The sequence below is a fragment of the Tachysurus fulvidraco genome, chromosome 5 (assembly GCF_022655615.1).
Source record: "Tachysurus fulvidraco isolate hzauxx_2018 chromosome 5, HZAU_PFXX_2.0, whole genome shotgun sequence".
NCBI classification, from domain to species: domain Eukaryota; kingdom Metazoa; phylum Chordata; class Actinopteri; order Siluriformes; family Bagridae; genus Tachysurus; species Tachysurus fulvidraco.
Genome location: NC_062522.1, coordinates 19,718,530 through 19,740,785, shown reverse-complemented (window position 1 = coordinate 19,740,785; position 22,256 = coordinate 19,718,530). Strand labels below are relative to the sequence as shown.

At 37.4% G+C, this 22,256-nt stretch overlaps 3 protein-coding genes across 8 annotated transcripts in view; 2 read left to right on the top strand and 1 right to left on the bottom strand.

Annotated features, from left to right (window-relative positions):
• Positions 1–2,592: 2,592 nt before the first annotated feature.
• Positions 2,593–6,743, top strand: ddit3 (DNA-damage-inducible transcript 3). Of its 2 annotated transcripts, XM_027147271.2 has the most exons (4): positions 2,593–2,757; positions 4,192–4,257; positions 4,626–4,833; positions 5,042–6,743. In XM_027147271.2, the coding sequence occupies exons 3-4, from the start codon at positions 4,693–4,695 to the stop codon at positions 5,708–5,710; spliced, it is 810 nt and encodes a 269-aa protein (XP_027003072.2). In that variant the 5' UTR covers positions 2,593–2,757; positions 4,192–4,257; positions 4,626–4,692; the 3' UTR covers positions 5,711–6,743. The 2 variants fall into 2 exon arrangements, with proteins under 2 accessions (XP_027003072.2, XP_047670196.1); XM_047814240.1 differs by lacking the exons at positions 2,593–2,757; positions 4,192–4,257 and having other exon boundaries at positions 4,792–4,922.
• Positions 5,865–21,669, bottom strand: mars1 (methionyl-tRNA synthetase 1). Of its 3 annotated transcripts, none has more exons than XM_027147267.2 (23): positions 21,528–21,669; positions 20,982–21,146; positions 19,162–19,252; positions 19,009–19,087; positions 15,756–15,887; positions 15,264–15,339; positions 15,002–15,168; positions 14,803–14,912; positions 13,905–14,021; positions 13,357–13,560; positions 12,835–13,036; positions 12,562–12,636; positions 12,306–12,476; positions 12,111–12,206; positions 11,483–11,600; positions 10,851–11,064; positions 10,489–10,620; positions 9,423–9,527; positions 9,001–9,196; positions 8,777–8,848; positions 8,309–8,335; positions 7,426–7,491; positions 5,865–7,146 (listed from the first exon to the last, which is right to left on the bottom strand). In XM_027147267.2, exons 2-23 carry the CDS (start codon positions 21,082–21,084, stop codon positions 7,132–7,134), a joined length of 2,568 nt encoding a protein of 855 aa, XP_027003068.2. In that variant the 5' UTR covers positions 21,085–21,146; positions 21,528–21,669; the 3' UTR covers positions 5,865–7,131. The 3 variants fall into 3 exon arrangements, with proteins under 3 accessions (XP_027003068.2, XP_027003069.2, XP_027003070.2); XM_027147268.2 differs by lacking the exon at positions 21,528–21,669 and adding an exon at positions 21,346–21,483; XM_027147269.2 differs by lacking the exons at positions 8,309–8,335; positions 21,528–21,669 and having other exon boundaries at positions 20,982–21,297.
• Positions 21,650–22,256, top strand: part of arhgap9 (Rho GTPase activating protein 9) — a 35,282-nt gene continuing 34,675 nt past the window's right edge. For 2 of the 3 annotated variants that reach the window (XM_047814239.1, XM_027147270.2), the window contains exon 1: positions 21,683–21,835. The gene's annotated coding sequence lies outside the window, so the exon portion shown is untranslated. Of the gene's footprint in view, positions 21,836–22,256 lie in introns of all 3 variants that reach the window. The other variant, XR_007140662.1, reaches the window with a different exon arrangement.

Sequence of the window (22,256 nt, the reverse complement as noted above, 5' to 3'; positions counted from 1 at the left end):
AATGGCGTCTTATGTCCTTTATAAGAGCACTAGGAAGTGTGTGAGTTCGTATTGCTTTTACCTTCCTCAACAGTACAGCATATGTATAATATAGAGCTGTTTGTAACCCTGTAACTGGGCCGACGTTTAATAAACAAATATAAACACTTACACTATACACAGAGTTTAAAATAAATATTGTGGCATTTTATTCCAGGTTATTTAATAAGGTTTACATATAAACCATGAATTAAACTAGGTTTTTAGCTAAACTTCTGTAGTCCATTAAAAGACAACATAGTAAATAAAAAATGATTAAATTAAAAATGTGTAGTATATATATATATATATATATATATATATATATATATATATATATATATATATATATATATATATATATATAAAGAAAGCCATAGTTCTAAGTATTTGGGGAAACTGGACTTATTTATGATCTGTGTCTAATTTCCTCCACGTGGCCACGTGTGAATAAAACAAAGCACAGACTCTATACTGTTATACTGCACACCATAATACATTACTGCTGTCACCTTATTGTGATTTAGGCATTATGGATATATATATATATATATATATATATATATATATATATATATATATATATATATATATATATATATATATATATGTGTGTGTGTGTGTGTGTGTGTGTGTGTGTGTGTGTGTGTGTGTGTGTGTGTGTGTGTGTAGGCAACAGCTTCGATCCATATTTGTCTACACAACATTTACAACATTTAGTTCTTCCACTTAGATTATTATTAGGCTCAAATGAAATAAAGCAGAGAAATTACAGTATTATGGTTAAATACGTGATCAATAAAGCAGGATCTTGGTTACATGTGCACTACATATAGTAAATTAAAACCACACTAGAGCTATTATTTAAATGTGGAATAAAAATATATTCTTGGTATTTACCATTTTAATGATGCACCGTGAAAAACTACAATGAAACTATGAACGCATTATTGGCTGATTATCACAGATTCCAATCAGTACGTTAATTAGTATGTAATTTTAGATTTTGAAGGTTTGTGATTTTATTTATTGATCAAGTTTGCACAAACACCAAATACACCCCGATTAAAAACACACTGAAGACGACGACGTTGTGTGTCTTTCACACGTCTCGAACCGGAGTGGACAGATCAGCTCGGCCACGCTTTTACAGCTCTGTGAAAGTAAACACAACTTTTGGGAATAAAAGCTTGGGCTGCCAATAGAATTGCGCGCGTGCAGGTGACAGCCATTAGCGGCGTGGAGAGAGCGCGAGACTACACAGCAACAGCCGCGCGGCAGTGACGTGTTCGCGGCGCGCTGCTCGCGAGCGGCGCGCGCCTCTTGGAAACAGAAGTTGAGCTTTCTATTCGCTAAGCGTACGCGCGGCCCACTTGCGCTGTTGCTAGGCAATACGCTGCACGCTTCTGCACCGTGCATGTTAAAGTGCTCGACTCCTGTGTGCACGGGAGAGTTTCTGAATACTAACGAGATGAGCACCGGGTGACATCAGATGGCCGCATGTTACGGGTCATTCTCCCGTCCACACCCATATGGCGCGGTAAATAAAGTCAAATAAATATAAAAATAAGAAGCACAGCAACAGAAACAAAGTTTCTCCTGCACTGTTCCCTGTTACACAGTGATGCTGTTCATGAGTAAAGTGTAAACAGTGCACAGGATTCTACTGTTAATAACATTATACTGTAATAATAACATGATTATAACAGATTCTACTGTAATAATAACATGTTTATACTGTTTATAACAACGTGATTATACTGTTAATAATAGCATGATTATAACACTAAAGCATATACATGACAGTTCTGTTAAATTGAATCTGCACAATAACAACATACACAAACTTGTAGCCACGATGATGATGACTGAACACCACATTATACTGATGTGAACACAAAGTGAGGAAGGTTTTAAACCCCTTTAAAATGACACAGTGCGAGATCTCAGTGTCTTTATTCAGGTTTATTTATATATTTATATAATCCACACTGTGGTTATTTAAAATAGTCACTAATATTTATATTCTTATCATTTTAAATGATTATTTTGGAGTGTTATCTGTTCGCAGTTGGGAATCGGGACAAAAACAGTGCAATAAAAGCCTCTTAACGCCTAAAACACATTATATATCTGCGCTTTATGAGGGTTTTGCGAACGCAAGCAAAATCGATCAATTTTCTCACGTCCTTATAAGGTATTTTGTCTGGGTTTTCTTTTTAATACAGGGCTGTTTAATAAAACATGCTCGGGCTCTGCTAGTCTTATCTCCGACTAGAAACCGGTTGCCAACGATTGCATCATTCCTTTCATGTGACTCTCTTACGCCCCAAATTCGTCCTGGCTGCCTTATGACTGCATCACATCTTTCCGCTCATACAAACTCGCTCACTGCGAGACAACCAGCACGCGATATAAGCCCCACCTTCTGCACTCGAGAGCCGCTCTGATTGGATGTCTCTAAGCAAAAGAGTTTTATCCTTCGTCCGGGATTGGCTGGATTGCACGTCTGTCTGCGCTCAGCTCCACCGCTGTTCGTTAGGTTGACGCCGAAGCGCTTCCTCTGGTGTTTGGTTGCACTTCAGCCTCCTATATAAACTGCCCCGGGAGTTTCCGAAATTCATACTCGGTGACTTCAACTGAACAATGGTTAACATGAACTATCGGCAATCTCAACAAAAATATATACACAACCCGAGTCCAAGACAGTCGAGAAAACGGCATAATAAAAGAAAAAGGGTGAGTTTCCGTTTGTTTTGTTTCCCTCCTGCAGGTTTGAGTGGCTGTAACTTTGTGGCTCCTGCTGTGTGAACTTCAGCTTTTCCTTTACAGTGTTCATGTGTTTTGGCAGCGACCCCACATCTGTTTTTGGACAGCAGTTGTTCTCACTGCTTATTTGTCAGGGCTTTTCTTTCTGTTTAACTATCTCTTTATTTCTCACTCAACACACAAAAGGATTTCACAAACTTTTTTCTTTCTTGTGTTTTGGTTTAAAGTTTGTTTTCAGTTTTAGGGAATTTAACGTCACTGTCTGATCCAAAATCAGTGCTATTCCTTCATTTTACATCCTTTTTCTTTCTCCAGTCAACATACATTTTATAATAATGATGATGATAATAATAATAATAAATATTTATTATTATTATTATTATTATTATTATCAGATTTTTTTTCTGGCCAATATTTGAACCCACATTTTAGTCTACTTACATTTTTATTTGTTGTCATTAATAATAATGTAATTCTACACTGAAGGCTGTGTTTCTTTTGTACTTTGTCTCCATGACGTAACTGAACTAACCATCCTTGTGTTTATTAAACAGGGTCATTAATCTTTAAGTGTCATTGTGTCCATTCCAACCTTTAACACTTATTGAGTTAACCATCCTTTTTTTTTTTTTTTTTTTTTTTTTTTTTTTTTAAAACATCACCCATTTATTATTGTCCGTTCAAGAATTTTCATCCAATTCTTAATTCTGGAGGGTTTTGGCTTTTATGATGGCTCTGTATTGCAATATAATATATTCCGGTTATTTATGATGGATAAAATAACAGAAGTTGAACTTCACAGCTCAATAGGCCTCCATAGTGAGATGATGATGATGATGATGATGGTCAGATAAGCCGGAAAATGTTGTTTGGGGGACGGGGGACGGACGTGGGATCAGCTACGCTAAAAAAACAACACGGAATAAAATAATAACGCTAAAATCACAATACAACACCAATAATAGGTGTCTGTTGCTGAAGGTGTAGCACTGAGCACCAGTCAGGTCAGTGAGCCTTGTGACCTCGGGCTTTAACAGGGGGCGCACGCGACCACACCACAGCTATTGTTTACATAGTCAGTGACCCGAATTAACACACATTACTGTTAATCACTCAATAAAACCACTTTGCTTACTCGCTTTATAATTATAGCATCTTTTACTTCTTCACACTTTTCCCTTCAACAAAACTTCATTTTGTTTAAAGATCATTTTGACTTGAAAAGTTTTCTCTAACATTTCTGTGACTCTTTCATTCATTCATTTATTCATGCTTAAGTTATCAGATTTATGTCTTTTAAGAATTTTTTTTGTGTTATTCATGTTTAATAATCCATTTATAGTTTATAGTTCCTTGTATACATGAATGTATACTACAATAATTAGTTTATTGATTCTTTTCCAGAATTACTGGGACACAATATCACCGACATCTCACAATCACACTTGATTAAGAAGAAACGCTTTTAAGGTAAGTTCAAGCTCTGATTTACTTTTTTTTGTTTTGGTTTTTAATTTGTATTTTATTGGTCTAGAATATTATAGTAAGAATTGGTTTTTAATTCCTGGCATGTGCATGTAGATGTATGTGAGTAGTCTACACCGCTCTGGAGTCCAATGGTCTGGTGGACTTGTGATCTCTGTAGTAACTCCATCTGGCCACTAAGTGTCCTTAGACAACTGAATATGTTCATTTGTCAATAATCTGGCCACTTTAGTTTTGACTTTTTTGTACTCACTGTAGCAGTACTGCTCAGTATTTTGTGTGCTTTTTTGGTGCAAGTTCTGAGATTTTTAATTTGACATAAAAAAAAAAGACTTAATTAATTTCTGGGCCAGGTCTGGTGTGCTGGGTGTAGGAGTGTGTTGAGTCGTCGTGTCTGTGCGTAGCAGCTGATTGGTTGAGATGACTGCGGAGTGGATGTACCCCCCCGGCGTGGCGCCGCTGTGTGGTGCAGAGTTGGAGGCGTGGTATGAAGACTTGCAAGATATATTGGGATCCGATGCAGGTGGGGCCAAGCACACACGCCCCCCGCCCTGCGCCGAGGTCAGTCACGCCGAAAGCAACGGCTGCCGTCTCTCGTACCATCTCTCGTACCTCCAATGTTACGCCCTCCCTCCTCCTTTCTGTGCTCTGTAAAGGCATTTGATGTTTTTGACAAATTGATTGAAGCCTATTTATTTATTAATTACTATTCTCTGCTAATTTAGTTATTATTTAGTCACTTTGTTTCTTCTTTATCTTCCACATGCAGAAAGAGCCGGAGTTCCTGGATGTCTTGGAGAGCTGCTCACTCACCTGGCTGACGGAGGGGCAGGTGTGGGGGGAGGGGGTGCAGCGTGTGATGGAGGAGCCTTCACCACCTCCGCTGCTCCTCAGCCAGCCACCGGCACAGGAGGAGCAGCGTGGTGCACGAGAGACGGCAAGCTCTGGTGCAGGAGACCTTCTGCCCCCCGAGTTCTTCGAGCTGCTGAGCGAAGGAGGAGTTGGCCTGGTGGAAACTGGGGCGGCTATGGTCACCAATGGCTACCACCACCACCACCCCCCGAACCCTCCGCCTGCCTCCCCATCAGCCAGCGAGGAAGAGCTGCCCACTGTCCCAAACTCATCCCCATCCTGCTCCTCATCCTCCTCATCCTCGCTGTCGCCTTCCCTTAACTGCTCACCTTCCTCCTCCCCTCCTCTCTCTCCTCCACCAGCCCCTACCTCATCACGTCTGGGCAAGAGGAAGAAAGGGAGTGCACTTTCCTCACCTTTCTCAGGGAAGAAGAGCAGAAAGGAACGGGAACAGGAGAATGAGAGGAAGGTGCAGGAGCTGACCGACCAGAACGAGAGGCTTAAAGCCGAGATTGAGCGACTTGGCGAGGAGGTTCAGCGGACACGCCGCGCTCTCATCGAGAGGCTCGTCAATACCAGGAAGTGAGGGGTTACGGGAAGGAAGTGTGGTAGACAGAGAAAGGTGTGAAAGAAAGAAGAAACCAGTAGAAGAATCAAATGGTAACCATGAAATGCACATATGGAGACAAAAAGAAAGGACAAGGCATGTGGAATCTGGGGAAGAGAGAGTGTGATTTTTATTATTTTGTTTTAAAGGGTCTTCCCCAAAAATGAAGGCTAGAGACAGAAAGTGTGATGAAATCTGACTTGACTATAGAAATAGAAAGACCCCAGGTTTAGAGTTATTACCATAATAATCTGCATCAGTAATCAGGCACCTTATTGATCATCTAAACCACTGTTTCGTACACAAGAAGCAGATATTAAGAGGTGTATTGTATTTTTCTTAAATGCAGTATCCATCACATGTTGCTTTTGTACTAGACTGTAGAAATAGGATGTAGAACTCTTGACGTGGTAACTGACTCCGGGGGTAGGTGTAACTGGCAAATACTTTACCAACTTTTGAAATTAAAGCACTTATTTGTCCATTTACTCTTAAAATGGATTTGTGAGACATGTATAATGGTTTTATGCAAGGATTCTCTGTGCATTTCATTGTAACCCAATTAATAGAGGTAGATCAATATTGTCTTCTTATGACAAATTAAAAGGGCTTAAACAAATGTTATGGTAGAATTAGCTCAGGACTTTTTTTCCCCCCCGAAAGAGACTGCATTTGTAAAAAAATTTTTTTTCTTTTTCTGAAGCTCAGCTCAAGCCATGGCCTTTAAGCGTGGATGGAGGTGGTAGGAGAAATGTGGTGGGTCTAGTAGTCATTATCACTTTTGTAATTTAGCCATTTAGATTATGCAGTTCAAGCTGACCCATGCTTATTTTTCTATTGTATCTTCCTATCTGATCACTCATTTTATATATCATTATTCACACGGTAGTATTGTGCAATAAGTAAAAGATGCATGCTGTATTGTATTTGTATAATCAAAGGTGATAGAATTTCCCTTTTTTGGTCTTTACTGTATTGTATACATTTACTAATAAAAATCTAAATAAGTTAATTTGAACGTTGTGTTTTTTAATGAGCAGTGAATTTGATTAATGCAAGTAATATGAAGAATGATATTTTAAAAAGGGGAAAAAAAAGGTAATGAATGAATGCATATTCTTCACTTAAAAAAAAATAAAAGCTTCATAACCGTTTTACTGAATGATGAAATAGTTGCTCTACAGACAATCTTGCATTACTACATTAGCCGTTTTATTATTGTACAGTGTTTGATGTTAACATGGTGGCCTTGGCAGCAGTAACGTCAACTTGATTCTTGTTATACAGTACGTTCCTTCAATGATTCTTTAAAAGAAAGAATTAAAAAAAAAAAAATCCCTGCACAATGTACCTTCATATGGTACAGTACACCCAAATAATGGTCTCCTACTCCTCCCTCGTCACTTCTTTCCTTGCTGAGGGGAACAAAAACATATGAACTGTTAGAAATATAATAAACTAATAAATCAGTGTTAAGACTAATAAAACCGTGATTTTTGAACGAGTTTAAATAACAGACTTCAAAAAAACTCTAGTGCTGTGTCCAACCATACAGTAATTACTTTACATTACATATTACAAATGCATTATATTGGGAAAATACTTATTTCTTGCATTGTACAGATTTTCTTAAATGAAAAAGAGTGATCAGGAACAGCCAGCTGTTTGGTTTCCTCAGGATCTGCTGTACTTACACTGGCGTTAGGTTCGGCGGCAGTGGGAGGTTTGGTCTCTGTGGGGCTTATCTTGTTACTGGGACCCTTTTTGAAAAAAGAAAAAAAATAAATATATATAATAAATAATAAGGTATGAAAATGTCATGTTTGAAGAAAATAAAATAGCATTAGGTTGAAGTTGCGTTACAAACCTTAGTTGTCACATTGGTAGACACTGACAACACGGATTTTAACGCTAATACTCCACAAGCAAAGCTAATGTAATCAAACGTATTAAATGACCGGGTTAAAATGCACCCATATAAATAAAATTGCCAATGTTAATAAATGCCGATAATTAACTGAAGTCAGGTCTCTTTGTCACTAAGCCCGGCATATTTCATTTGCAAATGAATCCCACAAAACAGACATTTTTACATTAGCTTATGTTGCACGGAGTGGACATATTTTAAACAAAATCAGTCATGCAAGTGTTTTATAAACTATATTATTATTATTAATTCATTGTTATTGTACTTTAATATTAATTGTGACTAATTAAGGCCAACAAAATTAAACATTAAGTAATTGAAAAAATATATATATTTAAAATTCATAAACATGCAGACATTCCCTTATATAATGTGAGGTAATCACTGAAAAAAAAGGCACTTTGAAAAAAAATTGCAGTTTGTTAAAAAAAAAAAAAAAAAATTTCGATTAACTTTCTTTTTCTGCAGCATGCCCACAGGCAAGCAATTGGGAACTGAAAAACATAACCAAAAAAAACAAAAAACCCTAAACTAAAACACCACAGTGCTTGGCAGAAGTGGGCTTTTGATCTGCAGCTGCTAGATCAATTTCATACTTAAGGCATCAGTAAAGGTGCACAAAAGCATGCAACGGTTTCCCTCAGATCTACCTTTCCCGTAGGGGTCTCCTCCTCTGGCTGAAAAAAAGGTTTCAGTAAGAAAAGGAACAGAGGACACAAAGACTACGTTAGCTCTGACTGGAATGGGACTGCTCGAGGTCTAGCGCTGAATTTCTAAACAACACGGAGAATAAGTAAATGTAAATATTATGCGTTTCCACTGTATTGTAATCTTGTTGAAGGCTTTCTTGATGGTGCAGCAATTCCTGAATGGCGCTTAAAATATCGCCCCATCTCGTATTTCGAAAAATGTTGCAACAGGTGTGATTGGAGCTTGTTATTTCACTCTGGAATGATGTAATATCCAGACACCTCATCCAACTTATGAACCGGTCACTGTGTCATGCTTCATCAAACCAGAATGTTAATTATGTCTGACCTCAAAGGAAAATGCGTTTATCAGAACGATTTGGTTGTCTGTGATTTTTAACTCAAAATCTTTGGTAAGTATTTACAAACCTGTTGTCCTCCAAATTTCTTTCTCAGTATCTCAATTTGCTCAGGCTCCAGCTTCTGGAACAAAGGTCTGACCTGAAAAGTGAAAAATGAAAATGCTTTAAAAATATAATAATAATAATAATAATAAAATTCTAACTGCAACAGAATTAAATATAAATTTCATCACTAACTGAATTTGATACACCAAAGCCGCCGTACTTAAACATTTATTACAGGATAATTACCGTGCCGATTTGGTGGCCGGTTGGAAGGCTGCGAAGGAAACATCCCTCAGCACCCAGCATGGCAGTGGCACAATTATCTGGAGCTTGCAGCTGGGCACGGATGGTCTGACTGACTGTGGGCATGTACGGCTCCGACATTGCAGAAAGGAGACACGCCACATTCACCGACACGCCGGTTACTGTGCCTGCACGTTTCCTACAGAACACACAAATATGACGACCTCAGAGTAATTCTGCCGTCAAAAATAAAACTGTACCGAGAGTATCTGTATTAATTGGAAGAGATGGTTAAAATGATTTCCTCTAATTTAAAAAAAAAATAAAAAAATATATATATCATTGTATTTGAATCGAACCCATGCATATTTCCTCACTAAGTGACAGAGACTATAATCACAGTGATGTTAATTCACATTACTTGCCTGTCCACATCTCCTCCTTTGATCTTCTTCCAGGGTTCATTACTCTGAATATACTGGTTGCCATGGCGGGAGATGTTGAGAATGCACTTCAGGGCATCACGAATCCTGAGCAAAAGAAAACCCCCACAATAAAATAAATCACCAAACATACGGTCATGTTTACGTTTGAAATGATATTAGATGTAACGTAAAGTTTTGAACATTTATTTTCAGCTTTGACTTTTTGAAAACCAAAAGATGCAGAAGTCTTAAAACTATTGTGCTTTCTGAATAAAACATTGCCTAAAACACTCAAACCTAGCTAAATATCTTTATTAATATAATATATCCGTATTCTACCTGAACCAGTAATGATTTAATTCTAAATATATTTTAAAAATGTCTAATAATTGCAATAGGCAGTAAATAAAATTTCTTTGAGGGTAGAATTTCATCATCTAAATATTAAGATATATTATCTAAAAAAATAAAAATAAAAAATGTTTCAATGTACATTTTCTTTCGTAAAATCACATCACATTAAATCATGAAATATTATATGACCGCTACTATAATACTACTTCAACGTACATGGAAATCATATCCTGTTCATTGCATAAGGATTTATCTCCAGGAACAACTAATACATAATTAAAAAGACATCTCGTAACAGAATACTGGCGGTGCTGTGGTATTTAGAAATCATATGTACACATTGTGAAGGTTGCCTTTCAAAACGTATTCATTTTAATCTTAATCTGATGTTCTCAAATTACATTTGTTTTAAGAAAAAAATGTATTGATTATAGATGATTGTTTTGGTTATTTCACAGCAATGAGTAGAACATTTGTGCCCGTTCTTTAAATATAGACAAATAGTTACTGGTATGCAGCGTTCTACAGAAAGGTCATAGTCGGCTATAGCCAGAATAATATATTTTTCGTTTTTTTACTGTAAGTGTTTTATAGGCAAGTATAAAACTGGCATTCTAAAATGTAACCACAATACAAAATGCGTGTAGATTAAAATGAATTACACAAACAAATCAAAGAGATTTGTTCAAAAGAAACTAAAGACATTTCTGACCTGACTTTGTCCAGCAACTGGATGTACTGCTTAAGCTCCCAGGACACCTGAGCGATGAGACGCTTGTCTTCATCCTGCAGCACAATCTCCGGCACACAGCCATTAAAGAACTTACTCACAAACATGCCTGCCCTAAGAGACAGAGGGGGAAAAAAAGGCAGAGACAGAACAAGAAGAACAGATCTGGTCAATAAAAAAATCCTGTATATTTACTGAGCTGTGCAGAAGAGTAACAGTGTAATGCAGTCTTCAATAAGCTTGTCTAGATGTTGATCGTGTGTAGATGTGTGTCCGTCGAGTGTTTGTTTAGTTAAACAGATGATTAGGGGAAATAAACTGGGAGTGTGTCTGATCTAATATACCTGTTGATGAAATTGCCCAGGTTATTGAGCAGTTCCGAGTTGTTCTTCAGAGCCAGGTCAGCCCAAGAGAAGGTGGAATCCTGGCCCTCAGGTCTCACGTATGTCAGGTAGAAACGCCAAACATCAGACGGAATGCCGGTGTCCTTAGCCATGTCTCCGAACACTCCAACGCCGCGACTTTTTGAGAACTTTGTATCCTCATAGTTCAAATATTCTAATTGCAAAAAAAAAATCCAAATCAAACAAATTTATAGTTTGTAACTACAAGCTCAACTTGACTTGCTGAAAACAAAGCACAAGTAAATTCATAATTATGGTTCCAAAGAAAAACATAATCGCTTGAACTGACATTTTAAAGATTAATCCATTAATCCAGTTACTGTATTTTATTCATCTTTGCCCTCACCCATTTTGTTTAGCAAAACAAAGCTTAATAAGAGCTTAACAGATTATATTACATATTACAAGAAATGTTTACTGCAAATACTATACATTTAATGATTCTTCGTTTCGTGTCTGAGAACACACTTCTTATCTAAACGACATCATCTTATGATATCTTCTTATTTCATCTTATTTCAAAAGACCAAAAATCAGCTAAACAGATTTCAGGTGAGCTTTTTGTGCGTCACCTGTAGCGATGAGATGGTTGACAAGCGTGTAGTTGTCCTGTGAGCCGAGCAGAGAGCACGGGAACACCACACTGTGGAATGGAACGTTGTCTTTCGCCATGAAGTTGTACAGCTCCACCTGCAGGATAAGTGAGAGAGACACACAATTTTTGGTATATAGATATCGAAATGATTTACGACGCCAAAGACTATAATTGAAATAAAAAATAAGGAACTTGAACATTTTTAAATAAATGGCATTAAAATGTTTAATTAGATTATTTTTCCGTCTCTAGCTCTATTTAAACTGCACTATTTAGACACATTCATTTAGTCAATCAGAAGTAATTCATGCATTATTCTCAGGAGCAAAAGACAGAATAGGCTCACTTGTATTATTTCACATACCATTTATGATGTTCAAGCTTGTATATTCTCATTAAAAAAAAAACAAAAAAAAGGATATTGTTTAGTTTTATTAAATGTACTTTGTCTTGGCATTGTGTGAAGATGTAACATGTACATTTGCTTTTGTGAAATGTGTCTGTTGCTTGCTGCTCTGCCACTATATCGGGGTGTTGAGGGGTGTGATGAACACATTGTGAACAGGAATTTGGGATAATGTGTTTGAGGGGTTGAGATTTGGCACCTGTTGTGGGTTCTTCCACCATTTCTCCCATTCGCTGGTGTAGTTGGCCGTTATGGAGAGGTAGCCGATGGGGGCATCAAACCAAACGTAAAAGACCTTTAAAGAAATAATGGACGCCAGCAGGTAAATCAGGTGCCTGTTTAGTATAAAATAAAGATCAACCTGTTGTAACTGTATTTAGAGCACTTTTCTTACCTTCTCACTATATTCTGGGAGTGGTACAGGTGTCCCCCACTTCAGATCTCGTGTGATGCAGCGTGGCTTCAGGCCGTCTCTTATCCACGAGCGAGTGATCTGCTTAGCATTAGCTGTCCAGTCACCAGTATTAAGAGTCTGCTCCAGCCATGTCTCCAAGTCTCCTTCTAGCTAATAAATGCACACAAGCAGTGTTAATGTAAAGAATACATGTACTGTACACTTATTGTTTTAGAAATAAACACAAAGTAGTTACCTTGGGAAGGTCGAGAAACAAGTGCTTAGATGTGCGAATCATAGGAGTCTGTCCACACACCTTACACTGCGGATCCTATGGGGTGGGGGGTGTCACAAAAAGATGGTCACGATCTCTCAAAGATATAATCCAATTATGAAATAAGTATCATCTTCATACTAAGTATACCAGATGTATGTGCATGTAAACTGGAAGACAGAATCAGAGTGAAGAGGACTAAGTTTTCTAGATTTTATCCAGAGGTGTTCCTGAAACGGGTTTTATAATTTGTACCTTGAGCTCCACAGCGTTAATGAGTCGGCCACACTTATCACACTGGTCCCCTCTGGCTTCGGGATATTTGCAGTTAGGACACACACCCTCCACAAAGCGATCAGCTAGGAAGCGCTGGCAGTTCTCACAGCGCAGCTGCTCCACTGTGTCCTCGTGCAGAAATCCCCGCTCATATAAACGAAAGAATATGTTCTGTGAAATTCTGAGAGAAAGAAGTAAGAGTAAATACGTATAGGCAAAAAGGGAGCTGAATATTTGAAGTTAATCTCTTAATTTTATGTCATAGGTTAACAAACCATTTTTCTTAAATGCATTTAGTCTCAATCAAGTTTCAGTTAGCTCTTCAACAGCATTAAAATAATTACTTATCTGTTAGGGCACAGAGCAACATGATGTGCCTCTGAAACAACTAAAGCATGTTATTGAATTGTTTAAACTTCAGAAACACACTTAAGTCAGCACACTATTTCTTATCCATTTCTAAGAGCGTTTCTATGTCACGCATGCATTTGATCATCATACTCTGTCTGTTGCTGAGTGGTAGTGCGGCCGAAATAGTCAAAGTCGATCTGGAACCACTTGTAGATTTCACTGTGAACTACAAAGTATTTGTCACAGATCTGTTGGGGCGTTAGACCCTCCTCAAGAGCTTTATTCTCGGTTGCGGTGCCATACTCGTCTGTCCCGCACACATACAGCAGGTTCCAGTCACGCAAACGGCCATATCTGCGGCAAGAGACAGCAAGTGAGACGTGGAGAGAGAAATAGCTTGCTTTATTGAACTATTAACTGAACTGAAAAAAAACAAGATGTGTGCAAAACATATTCAGATGGGGGAACAAGATTTTCTCTTACATATTCACAATTTAGCTTAAAATATTTCTATAGAGACAGAGAGTTCAAATAACTGCTAAAAAAAAAAAAAAAAAACAAGCAAAAATTTTTTTATTTAACCATGAAACTGCATAGCAACCAGCTAGAAAGGCAGGTCCGCCTACTGTGCGTGTTCCATTAGTGCTTCATAATAAACGCAAACAAAATGAGTAAAGCAGAGCAGAGGGTCATGTTACCTGGAGAACACATCAGCGCTGAGCACGCAACCGATGATGTTGCCAAGATGAGGCACGTTGTTAACGTACGGCAGGGCGCTGGTTACCAGCACATTACGCTTCCCTTCCTTAGGTAAACTGAGTAAATCACAAACGTCACATTACAAACATCACATCTACAAATTACAACTACATTAATGAGAACAGATTTGCAGGAATACAGGAGATATGGATATATGTGATTCGTTGTGACAGCAATCTAAACATGGGAGTTAAAGTTCTTTATGATGATAAATGGTTACGTTTATTATAGAAGCCATCTATGCAGAAGACTAGGTGAAAATGTATAATAAGACAAATTTAAGTGATCTACCAGAAGAATAAGAATTTAATGATTAATCTGCTTAGTAATCTCATCTTTGCTTTATCATCATCAGATAAACTATTTGATAAATTTGTCTAAATTAAAAGTTAAGAATTTAAGTTGGCCAACTCCAGTCAACTCCAGAAATATTGTCAGTATTGGTAAAGAAGGTAAAAAAAAAAAAAAAAAAAAAAAGACACCCTATCTTTCTGCGTAACCTGCTTAATTTCACAGCAAAAATAAGTGGGCTTGGCTTCATTCTGCCAAGACGCAATATGATGCGTTCGTATTTAAAACCGCCAGATATCACGTTTTGAAAAGGAACTCATCTTCCAACCTTGCAAACATTTTTATTTTTGTTAAGTCGTGAGTTGATTCTAGACTCTCGAGCACTGCTGTAAGATACGAGTGAGTTTAGAGTTGGGAAAGAGGGAGATCTGAAAATATTTTCTTTTTTCCATTACGACGCTCCTACAACTTTACACATTATTACATTACTCAAGAATTTAATCTTCCACTCTGTGTGTGTTATGTTGGAGAAGATTAGAATCTTACATAGGGTGTTGCCTTTTTACAGGCTCATCACACTCTGGTAGTCCTTTACTCCAAGCCTGAGCGGCTACCTCAATCTCCTCTTCGGTCATCACATGCTCTGTGTCTTCGATCTAAAAGACGACATGTAGGGACACATTTTTATTAGCCTCCTAGAATCACCTTTTCTCTTTCCTGTACCAAATAAAGGAAGATAGTGTACCTCACTGGGCAGGTTTTCCCTTTGCTGTGCATGTGGTGCTGGTTGCTTTTGAAGGAAATTCTTCACAGCATTAAGCTCCTTCCCAGGCAGAATCTTCTGAACTGCTTTAGTGCATGCTGGGAGGGGACTTACACGCTCAAACCAGCCTCGAACAGAACGCAGCTCACCTGAAACCAGAGAGAACATGCACGCCAAAAAAGATCGTTATTTTGGTAATATAGCACATGGGCTGAAGTTAATAAATAACAGCTGATTCACTCACCAGCTTCTAAAGCGGAGTCAGACAGAACAGGGTACAGTGCTGCCCACAAGACGATGTCTGCAACTTCGACTGTCTCCTGAAACAGACATGTCCGCCTGGTGAGATATCTTACATTGTGTTAAATATGGGGGTGATTAACTGTAAAAAGTTGTGTTCAGTCTCTGTACTATAGTCTCCAGTAGACATTCCCACTACTGCTTGCCATAGTAATACGGTTTATCAGCAGTTATTTCTAACTAGCATTACAAAAGAGTTTTCTGGCACCTAAAATGAAACATAATGGAGTGAGTTTGGAGGTTGAATCGAAAGATTTACCAGTGTGTATGAAGCAAAGTGTGTATGAAATTTACAAAAGATGTACATTCGCTTATGTAACCAGTATAGAAATTATATTGGTAAATTTGCAGACATCAAGATCAGTGCTGAATCCACACGTAGTCTACAAGATCCAAGATGTGGCCAACTCTGCCAAGTTAGGGTTTAAGTACTTACTGCAGTTAGAAACTGTGTTGTTTTTTCACCCAGATGTTGTTCCAGCCAGCTCAGAGGCTTTTTCAGCAGTGTGCCAGCCTCGCTCTTCTTCCCCTGCAGCATGGCCACATGGAGGGCCTGAAGCAGCACAGGCTACACAAACAAACACACTAACAACCATCAGACAACAAACCTCAATATAATTCTATGATGCCTTTTTTATATTTCAGGCTGTCAAAAATGATCTGACGTGTCAAATCGAATCAGCTGATCATTGATCACTTTACAGACAAAGCATCCGAACATCCTTTGTACAACAGACAGAACATGAATCTTGTTAGTTCTATCGCAACATATATATCACAGTGGACTTCTTTGTGTAAATTGTTCAGCATTGTCAGTACCAGAACACGGACCACATTTTGATTCATAAAAAAAAAGATTCAGTGCCCAGTAGGTGGTGTCACATTAGAAATGAGAAACTGCATAGCAACAAGCAGCTGACTGGATTTCAGCCTGTTATCTTGGTCTGCTCAAACCACAGCTCATGCGTTGTATGGAATCTTATGTGATTCGAGCACAACACAGGAATACTGCAGTTATCAAAAAGCACGGTGTTTTTTTTCCCCCACTCACACCAGACCACACCGCTTACACTTTAACCTCCCAATTATTAAGTTCACATGCTGAGGTGCAAGTAAAAAAATTGTGAAAAAAAAAATTTACTGTCCGCAAGACTGTTTATAACTCCCAAATTTAATTAAAGGCAACGTTTCAACCCTACTGGGTCTTCTTGCCTGAAGAAGACCCAGTAGGGTAGAAAGAAGAGCCAGTAGGGTCGAAACTTTGCCTTTTATTAAATATGGGAGTTATAAACAGTGTTGCGGACATTACTTTTTTCACTTTAGTAGTTTCTTTTGTCCTGCACCATTCCAGAAGGTGGGATGTGCACACAATTACTTGTTTAACAGCAAGTAAATAAAATACCATGACTGACAGTGTGTCAGTTAATAAAGTTTACTGCTAATAAAGGAATATAAGGAGATAAGATATGGAATACAAACAAGGCTTAAATGCAAATGCTTATTGATTTTCATCCTCCTGTACATGCAAAGGCAAATAACTTCCCCATAACTAGTAAAACTTAAATAGTTTTATTTACTATCAAGGACTGATTAGAGATTTAAATTGTAGAACAGCACAAAAAGTGCTCCAGCTAACTCATTTTCTGAAAAAAACAACAACAGAAAAACACAAAATAAAACAAAAAAAGAAGCAAAGCCACCCCATTTCTGTTTATACAATATCTACTTTTATTTAAATAAATCTAAAAAAATAATTAAGTATAGTGTTTACAAGCCTTTTCGGACGCTTCACTTTTTTAATATCTCTAAAAAACACTTTTCTGCTGTAATATATAACATCAGAAAGTTTTCAGAGTAAAATTTTCAGAGCAAATACTCCATATAAATATCCACAAAGTCTGTACTTTTTGTTTTATCTAGAGTTATACTGGAATTCCTCATGGGCTTAATGTGGTAATAATATCGTTGTTCGATGGCACCCACAAAAATAATGAGACTCCTGCAAAACTACAACTGTTTAGCTGATGTATTGTTTTTTGTTCATCAACTGCAAACCTCAGAAAAGCTTAACACTATTTATGAGGAAAATGTCAATGATTTTTTTTTTTTCATTCACTTATGGCTTGGAGTGTAATATATATATATATATATATATATATATATATATATATATATATATATATATATATATATATATATATATATATATATATATATAGAGAGAGAGAGAGAGAGAGAGAGAGAGAGAGAGACGAGACAGGTCTTTATCACGTATATCTGAGATCGCTGAAATATTTTATGCCTTCTCACGCAAAGACACAGAAATATGACAACAACCAACAGACTGAAAAAGAGTTGCAAAACATACGAGTAATATTAACATATGACCTAAAATATTAAATTTTTTCCCCAGAATTTTATAGAAACTCTTAGTTATTATTATTCACATTTAGGGGTTTTTGTCTGATTGTTTACAAAAGTACTTCAGCTAATAATAATAAAAAAAAAAAAAAAGGTCTTTTAACCCTTTCTGTGTGGCAAGCTACTGAAATGGAAAGCACCACAAACAGAAGGTAACGTGAACAAATGGACTTTCTCAGCCTGGCAGCTGGATAACTTATTATAGCTTACTATTTATTTATGGCAATAAAGCACTCCCAAGCATCAAATGGGGTGGATGCTAACAATTTATTATGATGTTGATAATATATTATGATGCGCTAATAGTAAGAAGAAAAAAAAAGATGATTTGGTATTGTTTACTGTTTTTGTTTAGAGCGGGCTGTGGTGTGATTTTAAAAGTGAAAGTGCAAAGCAACAAGCAGCTAAATGGTTTTTCAGCCTATTGTGAGGTCTTATTCTGCTTTCACAATAGTTACAGAACGCATCTACACCCAAAAAGCACTCGCCCGCTCTGTTAGTATTATTTTTTGCCACAAAACACAGTGCAAACCAGGAAAAAAGAGTGGGCAGACTGATTCAACTTGACAAAAGGACACAGTAACTCGGATAGATGCTCTGTGAAATTGTGGTGAGCAGAAAAGCATCTCAGGATACAAGCCTTTTCGGAAGCTTCACTTGTTCACTTTTCTGCTGTAATATATAACATCAAAGTTTTCAGAGTAAAATTTTCAGAGCAAATACTCCATATAAATATCCACAAAGTCTGTACTTTTTGTTTTAGAGTTATACTTGAATTCCTCATGGGCTTAATGTGGTAATAATACCGTTGTTCGATGGCACCCACAAAAATAATGAGACTCTGTTTAGCTGATGTATTGTTTTTTGTTCAAAGACTGCAAACCTCAGAAAAGCTTAACACTATTTATGAGGAAAATGTCTTCAAGCATGATTTTTTTTATACAATAGCCCAACTCATTCTCTTATGGCTTGGAGTGTAAAAAAATAAATAAATAAATAAATAAATAAATAAATAAATAAAAATAATGATATATATATATATATATATATATATATATATATATATATATATATATATATATATATATATATATATATATATAGAGAGAGAGAGAGAGAGAGAGAGAGAGAGAGACAGAGACAGATCTTTATCAAGTATATCTGAGAACGCCTAAATATTTGATGCTTTCTCATGCAAAGACACAGAAATATGACAACAACCAACAGACTGAAAAAGAGGTCATTGCTCCTTGGCAGCAGATCCTGACCTGCAATTCTGTAGCTTCCCATTCCAATAACTGCCTGCTGGCATCAGTGATCTCCTTCCCACCAACCTCGAACAGATATCTGTGGAGATACAGACATGTAAGACTTAAATATCCATGGGGAAGAAATGAAAAAGTTTTAGTAGATATACTCACTGGCAGATGGCGTTAGCACTAAACAGTTGCTGGCCGCTGGGTAGCAGCAAAGCTGGGAGGACTGGGTGACTCAGGAAGGACACCACGCTTTCTGGAAACACACAAACATACACTGTGATAAAAAGTTAAACCTACATTATAAACATGCTCACTGGATGTTTATCAAATAGACCTCCATTTTGTCGATGTATATGTACTGGATCATAGCTGTACCCCCTCCTCTACCCCTAATAGAAAAACACCAACTTAAAATTAAACTAGAATATTGTTCTTATCATCTTATCACTGAATAGCCAAGCTGTGTATATTATAACTGCAATTAATACAGTCAATACAGTTGTACTACATGCTAGCTTTAAGGTCCAGCAGTTTCAACACTGGTATTTGAACTCACAATCTTTTGATCAGTAGCCCAAGGTCTGCATCACTGAACTACCACTTTTACTTTTATTTTTAAGACACCAAAAAAACAAACAAAAAAACCCCCTATCTATATCTAAATCTATATCATATACATCTGAGATTGCTGAAACATTTGATACCTTCTCATGCAAAGAAACAGCAATATGACAACAACCAACAAACTGACCCCCAGAATTTTATAGAAACTCTTAGCTATTATTATTCAGATTTAGGGGTTTGTTGTCCGATTGTTTGTTTACAAAAATAGCTGGATAGATGAACTTATTATAGCTTAATATTTATGGCAATAAAGCACTCCCAAGCATCAAATGGGGCAGACGTTAACAATTTATTATGATGTTGATAATATATTATGATGCACTTAATATTTTGATTCAGTAAGAAAAAAAAAGATGATTTGGTATTGTTTACTGTTTTTGTTTAGAGCGGGCTGTGGTGTGATTTTAAAAGTGAAAGTGAAAAGCAACAAGCAGCTAAATGGTTTTTCAGCCTATTGTGAGGTCTTATTCTGCTTTCACAATAGTTACAGAATGCATCTACACCCAAAAAGCACTCGCCCGCTCTGTTGTTGGTATTATTTTTTGCCACAAAACACAGTGCAAACCAGGAAAAAAAGAGTGGGCAGACTGATTCAACTTGACAAAAGGACACAGTAACTCGGATAGACGCTCTGTGAAATTGTGGTGAGCAGAAAAGCATCTCAAGATACATAGAGGAAGAACACAAAGTTCCACTTCTATTAGACAGAAAGCAGAGACTGCAGGCTTACCAAAAATGGACAGCTGACTACTGGAAAAAAGTAGGCTGGTCTGGTCAATCTTAACTTGTGTCAACAGTCCAGGCTGGTGAAGGTGGTGTAGGACATGTTGTCATGCACACTTTGGGCCCTTTAATACCAACCTGTCATTGCTTGTATGCCACAGCCTGTTTATATTTACAGCATTTAGCAGACACCTTTATCCGTTGTGACTTACAATTTAATTAAATTTATACAACTGAGTAATTGAGGATTATTAAGGTGCCTTGCAGGGGCAGATTGGTGGACCTGGGATTCGAACCTATACCCTTCTGGTCAGTAGTCCAACACCTTAAACACTAGGCACCACATCCCTCAGCCTGTTTCAGTATTGTTGCTGATCTGGTGAAAGGGTTTCATTGTTCTTTAGTGGACTTCTCATTAATCAGATATGAACACAATAAAAGACTTTAGGATAGAACAGAACAAGAGATCTGTAACATGAAAGTTATACAGTGCAATAACATCAATAAAACCTAAACTCTCGAATGCTTGTGGAATCCATGACACGAGGAACTGAGGAAATACCGCAGAAAACGTGTCCTTTAACATTTTTGTGTTTCAGGTTAGTTTTACACAAAGTAACATAAGACTTTCTCACCCTCGTGGCTGAGCAGCTGTACGTCACATGTAACCCCTGTGTGCGCGAGCGCTGCCAACACTTTCACACACTGCGGACTGCCTTCACTCACAAACAGCTTCATCTGGACGTTTCGTCTTTTCTCCTGCTGTCAGCTTACCGGAAACACCATAAAAGTTCGAGTCTCTGAAACAGAAAGATAAAACGTTTCACTTGAACCGGCTTTTATACCTTTTATTATCTGATGCAACTTGGCACAGGAAAACTGCAACTCGGCAAACTGCAGTTTTTATGGCTTCAGTGCGCGTGAACAGCGAACGGCACGGGATGCCTATTGGACTACAATACCCATAACGCACCGCGCACTGTCGTAAAAAAAGCATACCTCTTCCTGCTTTTATATCATTGGGTGCAGTGTTTTCAGCAACTTTAAAATGAACGTTGACGTTTATTATTACTATAATAAAATGATTAAATAAATACTAATTCAGCGTTCATCTGTTAAACAAATGGTTTGGGTTACAATTTTGTATAACTTGTATTTTGCATTTTGTATAAAATGGTTACCGAGCTACAGACACATCTGCTGAAACGGACGTTTCCAAGGGATTCGAGAATTCTTAACAATTTTCGAATCTGTCGTCTGACTCCCTACGTAGTGTGCGCATGCATGGGAGGAGACGTAGTGTGCGCGTGTAGGGAGGAGACGGTGGATTGGGACGTTACTTAAATCGGGTCAGAATTGTGTCACGTGACCGGGGCTCGCGCTCAGGGGGCAGAGAGTAAACGCTGGAGCGGAGTTTGAGTTGATGAAAAGATGCTCGGCTGATTGTAGACTATTTGGATTTACAAAATCCCGAATGCACCTGCAAAAGGTGAGAAAAACGCAGATGGTTTGAGGTTTTGAATATAATTTGGATACTTTAAGCGCTTATATTGTTTTTACTTATTTTACTTTATTTTAATATATTTTAATTCCACGTATTAAAATCAAGGCTGCGTGTAAATCCTAAACCCAGAGCACGTGTCGAGGGTTAAAAATGCTTAGAATTTAATCAAAAGAAGTGCGATTCTGTTTTATGAGCCTTTGGGGAACTTTTTTTATATATATTAATCCACATGGCTAGTGAAATGTACAGAATAAAATGTCTGTTCAAGAACAGACAGAAGGAGAGACAGGACACTGATGAAATACGATCTATTATTATTATTATTATTATTATTATTATTATTATTATTATTTCTTTATTCATCTGGTGGTGCCGTGTCTAATTGCCCAGCCTAGGTTTGTGCGCA

Excerpts from the sequence above, each read along its gene's own strand:
- ddit3 (XM_027147271.2), top strand. The coding sequence starts at position 4,693 with ATGACTGCGGAGTGGATGTACCCCCCCGGCGTGGCGCCGCTGTGTGGT. Across the intron at positions 4,834-5,041 it reads GCCCCCCGCCCTGCGCCGAG|AAAGAGCCGGAGTTCCTGGA; the intron begins GTCAGTCACGCC and ends TTCCACATGCAG.
- mars1 (XM_027147267.2), bottom strand. The coding sequence starts at position 21,084 with ATGAAGCTGTTTGTGAGTGAAGGCAGTCCGCAGTGTGTGAAAGTGTTG. Across the intron at positions 19,253-20,981 it reads ACAGCTGCTCAGCCACGAGG|AAAGCGTGGTGTCCTTCCTG; the intron begins GTGAGAAAGTCT and ends GTGTGTTTCCAG. Across the intron at positions 14,022-14,802 it reads GTAAAAAGGCAACACCCTAT|TTTACCTAAGGAAGGGAAGC; the intron begins GTAAGATTCTAA and ends TGATTTACTCAG.